Source organism: Ochotona curzoniae, unplaced genomic scaffold, assembly GCF_017591425.1.
Source record: "Ochotona curzoniae isolate NIBS_2020 unplaced genomic scaffold, NIBS_Ocur_1.0 scaffold_4506, whole genome shotgun sequence".
Classification (NCBI taxonomy): domain Eukaryota; kingdom Metazoa; phylum Chordata; class Mammalia; order Lagomorpha; family Ochotonidae; genus Ochotona; species Ochotona curzoniae.
The window spans coordinates 52,732,025-52,744,697 of record NW_024467119.1 but is presented as its reverse complement, the minus strand read 5'-3'; the positions used below and the strand labels follow the sequence as shown (position 1 = coordinate 52,744,697).

Here is a 12,673-nt window from a genome sequence, read left to right as displayed (position 1 = left end):
GGCAGTATCCTTCCCTGTCTCTTCACCAGCCAGAGTGTCTGTTCAGCCTGTCCAAGTTCCATTTCCACAGCTGGCAGGACAGCCTGCACTCCAGGAGCCTGAGCCCTACACACGAGGATCTTGTGATTCAGTTAACATGTCCATCTTTTCTCCTTCCAAGGGGGCGTGGGCACTGATTGTCCTCGTCTCCCTCAGCTTCCTTTGCTCACACTAGTGGCGGTCCAACGCACTAAGCTCTTCCCTTGGACTGAGATCCACATGAATAAGCTGATTTTCACCCCTAGCAATATCTTGTAGGAAAGGCCAGCATGCAAATTTCACACTTTAACTCAATTACAGGTATGAATTTGAGAAGTATTATTGAGAAAACCCTTGTGGCAATTTTTTTCATGTCTAGAGAAATGAGGTTTTTCTCCTTATTCCTTACTTCTCATCAGTCTTAAATGAAGTGGTTCAAACTAGCATCAGTTACATTGATATTTGAAAATAATTTGAAATTTTTCATTTATTTTTCAGAGATCACACTTTTCTCAGCAAAATGGGAAAAAAATGAATAGGTTGCCTAATTTTGTCAAGTTACCTCTATTTTAGATAACAAAGAAGAAGAAAACAAAATTGATAGACCTATTGGGAAAATTGATTTTGTTTTCCTCTTTCTTCCACAAAATATTTTTCAGAAGTGAACACCCACTTGCTCAGCTCTACTGCCATTCAATCATGGAACACCATCATTTTGACCAGTGCCTGATGATTCTTAATAGCCCAGTAAGTACCTAATTTATTGTTGTGGAATTTTAAAAGAGAGCTTTATAAATTCAGTTTTATTTTTAGGTTTTGGACATATTCCCAGCATCATAAATTCTTGAACATACTTTATTCCTTTTTGGGTAAGGAAGGCAAAGCCAAAACATTTGAGATCCTCACAACCTTCTCTTTCTCTGAACAGCCAAAACTGTCTAAATGTTGCCCGATAAGGGAAATTTGACTACTCAACTCTACTTGGCTACTCCAATTTAGCAACAAAACTGGTATTTTGTGACTTTCTGTTAATTCTGCGATTTCTTTTTCTAATCAAGTGAAAGCAGTTTTTATGGTTCTAGGGTTTGCCTTCACAAAAAGCACTGCCTTTCCATCTTTCTATTGAAGTTTCTCATCATGAACCAACTTTTGTGCAGGAATAGAGTTATTGAACAACTCGGTTTATATGAATATTTATCTATGTAAGAAAATATATGCAATGCAAAACATAATTGTGCTAAAGAAAATAAGATTAGAGAAATATACACCAGAATATTAACAATAGCTGTGTTCACCTAATGAAATTAATATTGTTCTATTTCTTATTTTTCACATTCATTTATGCATGTGTTACCTTTCTAATAAAGAAAAATGAAAGTTGGAGCTATTATATTAAACAAACCCAATGTATGGTATGTAACCTTTAAGACATTTTATCACCATATCACTAAGTTTGCTCAGCAGGACCAATTCTTTCCTAATCTGGAAGAAAATTGAAGATACCAGTGTATTTCCTGGTCACCACTTTATAAACAAACACTCTTTGATTACTTGAAATTTCTTGCATACTTAAGATCCCAATCAAGTTCACTTCAGGATCCACCGTGTCCAGTCTTTAATAATAAATAGCCTAGAGTTTGGACCTAGTTTTAACTCTAAGGTTTTCCTCCTTATGCAATGGTTGGCTTTTCTTGTCTTCACAATTTTGTCTCAGTCATCCCTGTGGTTTCCTACTTGTCCAAATTCAGAGAATGGAACAGGAAAATAAGATAGAGGATGAGCTGGAACACTCCTAATATACTGTTATGCATTGGGTATCTTATGCTTTGGTGCCTGGAAATGTTCAAGTTGAATTCTTTTCTTAAGGGTAGTTTCATGATCTCTGCAAAGTACCCTCACTGTGGGGACACCCCCAATAATAGCTATTAGGGGCCCACTCAGCCTGCACCACTCTAGTCACAAATTTACACATCAAACTACACAAGGACTTCAACACCTGTCCCATGCTTGAACTTAAGGGAGTGTTTTCTTCTCTCCCTAAACCACTGCATTGGGTGAAGGTCCAAGGTGCAACCAGTTTGGAAATCTCCTAATCCAGGCTGCACATGCTCCAGTACAATTTTGCTACTTTATGCAATTGTTTCCTGTAAATTAGTTTATGTCTTGTTCCAATTTTAGTATATGTGCTGCCGAAGCGAGCACAGTTTATGTCTTAATGCTCAGTAGAAGAACGATGCCAGTGTACTCTGGGAGCTATATCATTTTATACACAGGTTCTCTGGGATATGACCTGCCAGAATTCTGGGAGTTCAATCTTGATCTTCAGCAACAAAGAAAAAAAACCTTCCACTTGGCTTCAGCACAAATAGTCCTTTTCCTTTGACCAATATTAAAAATATACTTCCTTGAGGAGCTGGTAATTAGCCTGTTTGTTAAGACTTACCACCACCACCATCAGCGAGCACTTGGGTTTGATTTCCAATTCTGGCTCTTTACTCCAGCTTCTTACTGATGAAGGCCCTGGGAGGCAGCAAAATTGAGTCCCTGCCACTCTCGAGGAGACCTGTATTATGTTTCTAATTCCTGGCCTCAGCCCCAGGCTTTGTGGGTATTTGGTAATTGAATCAGTGGATGGAGTACACTCCTTTCTTTCTTTCTTTCTTTCTCTCTCTCTCTCTCTCTCTCTCTCTGTTTGTGTGTGTGTGTGTGCTGTCTCACTTGGACAGCTGCAGGCTCTTGGCACATGATTCATTCTTCATTGCCTACCTGAATAGCCCCAGTGTCTCAGTAGTCCAGTCCTATCTGCATCGTCTCAGGGTCCTTAACAAGTCAGCATTCCTACTCAGTTTTATGCATTCTTAATGCTCTCAGGGCAGCCTCCAGGCTTGCAGGACCTCCAGAGGACTAGCCTTTGCTTTGGTTTGTGCTCTTCTTCCAAAGCTGTATAGGCTTTGAGAGGTATGCCTGAACACTATTTTTCCTACAAATTGTGTTTATTGTACAAGTCTTCAGAACTGAAGCTTTTCAGGAGTGTTTATATTATCTAATACATTTACTGGAATTTTCTTTCTATGTGTTTGAGGTAAATTTTATATTTTAACATACTATTATATATAAAAAAAAATGCTATTATAAATTTGGTTCCCTGTCTCTCTCTAATTCTACTGTTTTCAATAAGTAATCTTAAATACTGAAATTCAGTTCCAGGAAAAGAAAATATGCCAATATTATTTTTAAAAATATAGTTCCTGGGGCCCAGAGCGATGGCGCAAGTGGTTAAGGTCCTTGCCTTGCATGCCCAGGATCCCATATGGGCGCCGGTTCTAATCCCAGCGGCCCCGCTTCCCATCCAGCTCCCTGCCTGTGGTCCAGGAAAGCAGTCGAGGATGGCCCAAAGCTTTGGGGTCCTGCACCCACACGGGAGGCCTGGAAGAGCCTCCTGGCTTCGGACCAGCATAGTATCGGCCGTAGTGCTCACTTGGGGAGTGAATCATTGGACGGAAGATCTTCCTCTCTCTGTCTCTCCTCCTCTCTGTATATCTGCCTTTCCAATAAAAATAAAATAAATCTTTAAAAAATATATATATATAGCTCCCAACACTGTGACATATTTACCTCTGTTACTAAATAATATAACTTACCATGTATCATATTTTGACTTAACATAGGAAGAATCTGGCTGTATTTATATGGCTGGCTCAAATCATAAGATCTCAATATTTTTCATCTTTTTAAGGACAGTTATCCAGCCACTGCTCTTGAGAGGAAAGATAAAAATACAATACTAAAACTTTCCACTTGAAATTTTTTGTGGTATAATAAATAAATCAATGTATCAAAATATTTTCTGAATGGTTTTCTGTTTGGCCAAGAGTCTAAAATTATTTCCTATTTAAAATGATGCCTATGGTTGTAATTGCAGGGTTTTTTTTTTTTTTGTCATTAATTAGATCCATGCCCCATGCCCCTAACCAATGCGTTTTGCCCCCAGCTTGGCACAAGCAGTAGTTCTATCTTCATAAGAAATCCTTTACCACCAGTGTCATTCCTAAGCCTCTGGGTTTCTCCTTGGCCTTGGGATTTAGCAAGCATATCTGACTCAATTCACAAATGTTGTTTTGAACATATTCTGGGTGCCCAAATTGTGCGTTTTATTTAGCTCAAGATTAGAGACCCTGTATACTTTCAATTATAGGAAAGACATTAAAACATGCTTAGATAGTGAACAAAGTGAAATGATTCACACGTGGATTGGCCACCTTTGAAATGTTCCTTATTGATGTTTCAACTCTACCTTCTTTGTGCCAGCACCTTTACTAACCAGCCCTCTGTCCATCCGTTTAGACAAGTTCCTAAGGAACACACACTGTTGTCTATGTTGACAAATCTAAAAGTACATAAATCCACACCAGAAATGCTACTGCTTTTATTACAAAAGCCACAGAACAATAACTTTTGTTTGTTTAAAATCTCATCATTCCATTCCTAATATGTATTAATACCACTTTGGTTTTCAATCTTGCTATCAGATCATCGTGGTCCATCTGACCATAGGAAAAGTAGCTATTAGGTTTTCAGTCTGGACTCAGACCTAACATGTCAAGAGTTGGGAAACACGCTTCTGTAGGCAGCTGTAACACCATGAAGTTGTTTTTATTTACATAACAGGATAGTTTGGAGGCACTCATGCACAGGGGAAATTTTTCCCAGTACTTACTCTAAGTACAGAAATGTCTTCCATATTCATGAGTTCAGAATACATTGAAATTTGTGACTTGACTTTAAGATATTCCTCTCAGCAGCTTTTTCTGAAGGGATACTAATGATGGTTCTCTCTCTCTTTTTTTTTTTATAAAGGGCAATCAAATTCTCAGTGGCCTCTCCATTGAAGAATACAAGACCACCTTGAAAATAATCAAGCAAGCTATTTTAGCTACAGACCTAGCACTGTACATTAAGTAAGTTGTAAGAGATACCGTGAGAAATAAATCTTGGAAATGTCTGCTTTGTTGGAAACTTTTAACATCTACACTGGGAAAGTTTTATATTACCAGGGTAGATGTTCTGGCAAAGCTGTGTGTCAGATTGTGGAGCAGTTTCTTAACAGTAGCCAGAAAATTTTCCTTCTTTGGCTTCCTTACTGATAAAATTACAGGATACTTAATTATTTCTGATGTGAAACTACTGTTATGTCTCCGAAGCTCTGTGTAAATCAAACAGCCATCTGAAGGTCATTCCAAGTCAGATTATCTGTAGAGTCTATAGGCCACCCGCTTTCCATCCTTTTCCCTCATTCACCCAGCTTGTATTCATTTCACATTTCCTTTATGCTGTCATCCAAGCCTAGGCAAGTAGACGAAAGAACCAAAATTTCTCTTGTTTCTGTTTATTTGATTTTGTCAGAGGAGTATTGATGTGGACCTTTGCAGTTAGTTTCTAAAGTCAGAGCATGCTTTGGGGTGGTATTTGTGATTTATGCATTTGTATGATTAAACTCCCTCTCTAGAAACTAGAACATACTTTCCCGCATCTAGGCAATCATTAGTTTCCAAATTATAGATTGTGATAATTAAAGATTGCACATATGAAAATGAGAGGTTTCACATTTAAGATTTCCCTGTAATGTAAGTCTCTCTTCCTCTATACAGGGATTCACATCTAGGCTTTTAGTCACACTTATGAGAAATAAAAATGAATAGAACCCACAAAATCAAATGCCAGATATACACTATTGTAAATCTTCCAAAGTAACTGCCTGCCACTCTTTCATTTGGATTTTGGAGACCTTTAAAGTTACTACAACAAAAGAAAAGAAAATAAACCAGTGTGTTCAGAATATTATCAGATCACTGAGAATTTGAAAAATATCTGTAGCTGCAAAGTGTCTCCAACTTTTCCAAGCCACAGAGGTCTCTCTTCTGAATCTTTTTAAAATTCATTTTTCATTTTTGATAATCATACATGATTTTATTACAGAAGTTTTGCTTGCATTGCATCTTGTTCCTTCCACTAGATTTTAAACACTATGAAAAGAACAACCCTTGTTTTAGGACTTATGAAGATGTTTAACAACTTTGGACATGTAAGAAATATTCACTACCCAGTGAATAGTCATTGGATACAGACATAATATATTCATTGAATATCAAATATTATTTTAATTTTACTTGATCTTTCTCTGCTTCAAAAGAAACCCCAAACATTTTTTTACCTTAGACCATGATATATATAAACAAGTGAAATTAAACTAAAACATCTAGGGCCCGGCGCGGTGGCGCAAGTGGTTAAAGGTCCTCGCCTTGCACGCCCGGGATCCCATATGGGCGCCGGTTCTAATCCCGGCAGCCCCGCTTCCCTTCCAGCTCCCTGCCTGTGGCCTGGGAAAGCAGTCGAGGACAGCCCAAAGCTTTGGGAACCTGCACCCGCGTGGGAGGCCCAGAAGAGGCTCCTGGCTTCGGATCGGCATAGTATCGGCCCGTTGCGCTCACTTGGGGAGTGAATCATTGGACGGAAGATCTTCCTCTCTGTCTCTCCTCTCTGTATATCCGCCTTTCCAATAAAAAAATAATAAAAATAAATCTTTAAAAAAAAAAATAAAAAAAAAAAAACTAAAACATCTAGATCTTATTATTCATGAACTTAATACATCATAAATCCCTCAGAGAATCCAAATTTTAACTCATTTTTCTTAAAAATAATACTCAAAAACTGGGAAACTACTGAGGATCTAAAGTTAAGAATTACATGAAATTCAATGCTTTACCCAATGAAATAATAAAATGAGGATGGTGAAATATTACCCAGTTTTAAATAATAATTTTTTATTAGGGTCTCCATTTTTCCCCCCAGAATTGCTCTGTGAGTCATTGGAGACCAAAAAGATAATGGCTTGGCAACCTTTCAGTATTACCAAGTATTTTTTTCTTTACTTTCAAGGAGGCGAGGAGAATTCTTCGAGCTTATAAGAAAAAACCAATTTGATGTGGAAGACCCTCGTCAGAAAGAGTTATTTTTGTAAGTAGTTTTTCTATACTTTGAGCCAAAGTTTTGTAATCCAACTAATTTCTCTAGCAGCTTTTAAAGTAGTTATTTGTGGAACATGATCATCTTGGAGGTTCTCGAACTTCTCCAGAGTGCTGTACAAAGGAGTGAATATGTCTACTTGAGAGCAAATGCATTTGCAAATTCAATTGAATGAATTTTTCCTTTATTTTGGACAGAGCTTGAAAATGTGATAGAATATTATACAAAGTTTCAGGATTCCCTTGTTCATTTTCCTAAATCTTTGGGATGAGAGAGCTCAAAGTAACATCCAAGGTTTGTAGGAGCAAGATGCTGGCACAGCACCGATGGCAGAACTGGGCAATTGAAGAGTTGTCTTCCAAGATCAGTACACTGGTCCCTCTGTTTTCTGTCATACTGCCGCTTTGCTACTATTAATGCTACTTTCGCCATTGTAAGGACTAGATCCATAAAAGGGAACAAGGAGTCATTAATAGAGATACATACATGCATACTGCCTGATACATCACAGTAGTAGTTTTGAAATCAACACTTCTTTACATAGATTTCTATGACTTAGCATGTGATTGAAAATGCAAAGTATAAGAAAACAATATTCAAATGTCCCCACTGTTTTGCAGGAATACTTTACTTAGTGGCTGCCCATGTGTTTTTTTAGATAGCACCTTTCAAAGTCAGGCATTCTGTGATTGTTGCATAACTTTTCTACAATTGAAATTCCAAGTCTCTGCTCCACTCTTCTGATTTAGGACCACTCATAGAAATGTATACAATAGAGCTGGAACTTTTTGATATTTCCTTTTGAGAATGATACTTAAACTCTTTTGGAATAGATGGTTTGTATTGGCAATTCTTACTGAAATCATTAATGAAATTGGGAGCAAATAGTGATTGGAAATAGCTCAGCTGCATTTGTTTCTCACAAGAGAGTCTGTGTAAGAGAATTATAGTAGAATGCATTTTCTTTATGGCCTTAAAAATGGAGACTATGCTTTTAAATTGAGTGTCACTAGAGGTACAAATGATGCTTAGTGTTTCCAGATTACAGAAATGCCTTTTTGCCCATTTCTTCAAATTAAAAGGATTCTAAGATATTTGGATCTGACAAGGGAGGACACTTTGTTAAAGACAGAACCACTTTCAATGCAAGAATTGTAGGATTCTATTTTAAAGCATCATATTACTGACTCAAGAAACCAATAAGGACTTTGCTGCCCTGACAAAGGAAGAACTGAAAAATACCATCCACTAATGTTTCCACTTATCTACTGCTCCAGCAGATGCTTCTTAATCATTCCAGAAGATTTTCTTGCAAAAGCCAGTACATCTGTCAAGTGAATTAAGATAGCTGCCATAATTTTTGAGAGAGGACTTCTACCAGTAAGATACCTGATATCATCTTTAAGTGTTCAAATATTAGAAATGACTGTACTTTCATCTTACTGTCACTGAACGGTGGGAAAAAAAAACATATAGTAACATCTAATATTTAGTCATTTTTCTTTGTACAACTGTGGAGTTAAATAAAAAAAAAATTTGAGGGCAAATTCCAGTGGTTTACAGGATAACCAAGACAACGGCACCGTATTATCACTGCAACAGATTTTATGTAAGTCCTGTTTCTTTAGTCTTGCAGAAGATGACAGGTGCCATTCCCCTCATTCATTGGGTTTTAACTGTTTACTAATAACCGTTTCCTCAGTGTGTATGTTCACATAGGAATTAATAGGAGTCTTGGATTTCTTTTTCCTTCACAGAGCAATGCTGATGACTGCCTGTGATCTTTCGGCAATTACAAAGCCCTGGCCCATTCAACAACGGGTAGGTCACTTAGTGATCAGCTAGGAACATTCAAGTCAAAATAAGAACGGTCTCTATTCTTTAAGGTAGCTCTAGTACTCTTACCTAATTCTCCAGTAGTATTAAAAGTAGACAGATGTGCATAAAAAGGATTTCCCTTTTATAAGGTTCACTTATACTTAATATTTGAAAGCTATATTAAGAAAGCTAGTATGTATATTATCACAATTTTTAAAAACCTAGCTGTTGACAAACTTGGATTTTAGCACTGTTTCTGACTTTTGAATTTTTTAAAAGCTTTGTTTACTTGAAAGTCAGAATATTACAAAGAGAGATCTTCATCTGCTGGTTCACTTCCCAAATAGCTGCAATGGCCAGAGTTGAGCTGAGCTGAAGCTGGGAGCCTAGAGCTTCTTCTTAATCTCCCAAGTGGGTACAGGGTCCCAAGGCCTAGGGCCACCCTCCACTGATTTCTCAGGCCATTGTCCGAGGAAGTCGGCTCAGAAATGGAGTAGCCAAGACTAGAACCAAGCACACATATGGAATGCCAACACTATAGGTTAAGAATTAGCCTGATATTCCACCACACTGGCCCCCATTCTTTAGGATTTTTTTTTTGTACTCTTCAGTTTTGTTTTGTTTTGTTTTTTACTTTTTAATTGACACATACTAACTATTTATGGGGTACAGTGTGTTACTACAATGCACATATACAATGCAGAATGAGCAGATCAGAATACTTGGCATATCTATCAATTCAGACATATATCATTGGTTCACTTGTCAATAACTGCTGGGAATATTCAAAATCCTCTCCCTATTATTTGTTTTGAAATATTTTAAAAACATTAACATTAGAAGCAGCACAATTATTTCTTAGGGTTAACCTACCATGCTATAACTATCCTGCTATGTTATATCTTAGTTCCAAATAGGTATTAACAGGTGGAACTTAACATGTCTAGGATGTGTGAGTACAAAACTTGTAGATACAGAATATCCAGGGGGATCTGATCAGGGCCTTTGACTAGGGGAATAGAAATAAATCCTTTCCAAATAATCAGTTGCCAGAAGACTTCCCAGGGACAGCAACAACAACAAAAAAGCAGTGGGTATATGATGGCTACACTTTTTTGTTTCTGAGACTGCATGTTGAGTAAGCCTTAATGCACTAAGATTGTTGGTCAAGACACAAGGCTGCTTAGAGTTGAAGTTCAGTAACTACAGACTCATCTCATGAACACACATGCTGAGAAAACAAGATGAGAAACCTAACCTGACAGGCCATAACTTACCAAAGGTAATCTTCACCTATGCTATTCCATAATAAATAGGGGCAAGGATGGAAGAGGGAGGAAATATGTCTTTTCACTGAATTTTTTTCTTTCTTCTTTTCTTTTTTAAAATTTCACTTATTTATTTTTACTTATTCAAAAGGCAGAGAGAGAGGTCTTACATCTACTGGTTCGCTCCCTAAACCCACACCATGTGGGGATAAGGGATACAAGAGCCACGAAGTCAACTCAGGAATGCCATAGGAGTGCCAGGGACTCCAGTACTTGAGCCAGCACCTGCTGCCTCCCAGGTGTGCATTATCAGGAAGATGGAATCAGAAAGACAGGACTTGAAGCCAGGCAATCTGATGTAGCAACAACGTAAATGCTATGCTAAATGCTTGTCCCCCACCACCCTTTTGCCTTTTTTTTTTTTTAAGGATATATTTATTTCTATTGGAAAGGCAGATTTACAGAGAGGAGAAACAGAAAAATCTCCCATCTGCTGGTTCACTCCCCAAATGGCCACATTGGCTAGAACTGAGCTGATCCAAAGCCAAGAGTCAGGAGCTTCTTCCGGGTCTCCCACACAGGTGCAGAATCTCAAACCCTTGGGCCATCCTCCACCACTTTCCCAGGTCACAAGCAGGGAGCTGGATTGGAATTGGAGCAGCTAGGACATGAACTAACCAGTGTCTGTATGGGATCCCAGAGCTTACTACTCAAGGATTTAGCCATTGAGTCATGGCACTGGGCCCATTTTTGTCTTCTTAATTAACCTCTTCCACCTATTGTTTTGTGGGAAGTGCTATGATTTGACTAAGATACAGCCCTCAAACTCATTTAGCCATTTAAACTTCTAAGTCTTGAGAGGATTGATCCTAAAAGCCTGAGCTGGGCTTAAACTTCCAAAATCATGTCAGAAACTTTTTCTATTTATAAAATTAGCTTCTCTCAAGTGTCTCATTATAGTAGCAAATGGTATTTATTAGAGGACAAAAATAAATTTAAATGAAAAAGAACCTAAATAGAGTGTAAAACTAAAAATGTTGGAAATTACTAAGGAGAAAGAAATTTATGGAAGCAGGGAAGTAAATAGGTGACAGTCACTAGACCATGCTCTGGGCATGGATTATTTATATTGTAGTTTTATGCTGCTACTTATAAGATATTATCCTTGAGTGAGTTACTTCTTCTTGGACCTCAGTTTCCCAGATGGTGATGTACACTTCATATGATTATTTTGAGAAATAAATGGCAACACTTGGTCTATAGTAAACGCTTATTTCTTGTACCATCTGTGCTGATGACAGTGAAGTCCCACGAGCCATGATCTCTCTCCTCACAAACAGCACCGTTCAACCTTTGGACTATCATTCTTTATTTTTTTAAAAGATTCATTTGTTTATTGCAAAGATATATCTATATACCTCTGTCCGATGATTCACTCCCCAAATGACTGCAAATGCCAGTGCTGTGCGAATACAAAGCCAGGACCCAGGAACTTCCTCCAGGTCTCCCACACAGGTACAGGGTCCCAAAGCTCTGGGCTGTCCTCTTCTGCTTTCCCAGGCCACAGGCAGGGAGCTGCATGGGAAGTGGGGCTGCCAGGATTAGAACCGGCCCCCATATGGGATCCTGGCGCATTCAAGGCAAGGACTTTAGCCGCTAGGCCACAGCACCAGGCCCTATCATTCTTTATTAATTCAGTCAATCCAACACCTAATTTCAGAATGATGTGAAATACTGCAGTTCTAAACAGTAGTTTTCATTATGTTTATAGAACTCAAGAGAAAAATATGATCATATAGACAAATAGAGCAACGATATTTGTCAACATGTAATATCTATTCATGTTGAAGTAATTATACTTCCTTAAAATATGATTTATTTCAAATGATCAGAAACTTTGGGGCCCAGCGCGGTGGCACAGTGGTTAAGGTCCTCGCCTTGCACACCCGAGATCCCATATGGGCGCCGGTTCTATCCCGGCAGCCCAGCTTCCCATCCAGATCCCTGCCTGTGGCCTGGGAAAGCAGTCGAGGACGGCCCAACGCTTTGGGACCCTGCACCCATGTGGGAGACCCAGAAGAGGCTCCTGGCTTCGGATCGGCAAGGCATCGGCCGTTGCGCTCACTTGGGGAGTGAATCATTGGACGGAAGATCTTCCTCTCTGTCTTTCCTCTCTGTATATCTGCCTTTCCAATAAATAATAAAATAATAAAATAAAAAATAATAAATCTAAAAAAAGAAACTTTGTATTGAACATATCAACCAGTGGAAGTAGAAAGGAGAGTGAATGCAAGTCGTCAGTATTAGAAATAATGAACTAAAATCATCTCTATTTGTGCATAAAAGATTTTATATCTGAATTTTTGGCCCTGAACCCACAATAAGCAATTAAAAACCCTAACCAAGCAAACTAGCTAAAAACATAATGGAGAAGAAGGCCATATTTATGAATAATAAATAGTATTAATAAAATATCTAACTACAAAGAAAAGTTAAAATTATGAAAAAAATTAGAAAACATTATTTTAAAAGTAGACTGTGATAAA

The 12,673-nt window shown here is 38.1% G+C and overlaps 1 protein-coding gene across 3 annotated transcripts in view; it reads left to right on the top strand.

The window, feature by feature from the left end:
• The window catches only part of PDE5A (phosphodiesterase 5A), a 136,630-nt gene that overhangs the window by 116,493 nt on the left and 7,464 nt on the right, over positions 1-12,673 (top strand). For all 3 annotated transcript variants that reach the window (XM_040966899.1, XM_040966901.1, XM_040966900.1), the window contains exons 15-18: positions 678-765; positions 4,876-4,976; positions 6,955-7,032; positions 8,799-8,862. In XM_040966899.1, coding sequence (XP_040822833.1) covers positions 678-765; positions 4,876-4,976; positions 6,955-7,032; positions 8,799-8,862 — 331 coding nt within the window. The remainder of the gene's footprint in view (positions 1-677; positions 766-4,875; positions 4,977-6,954; positions 7,033-8,798; positions 8,863-12,673) is intronic.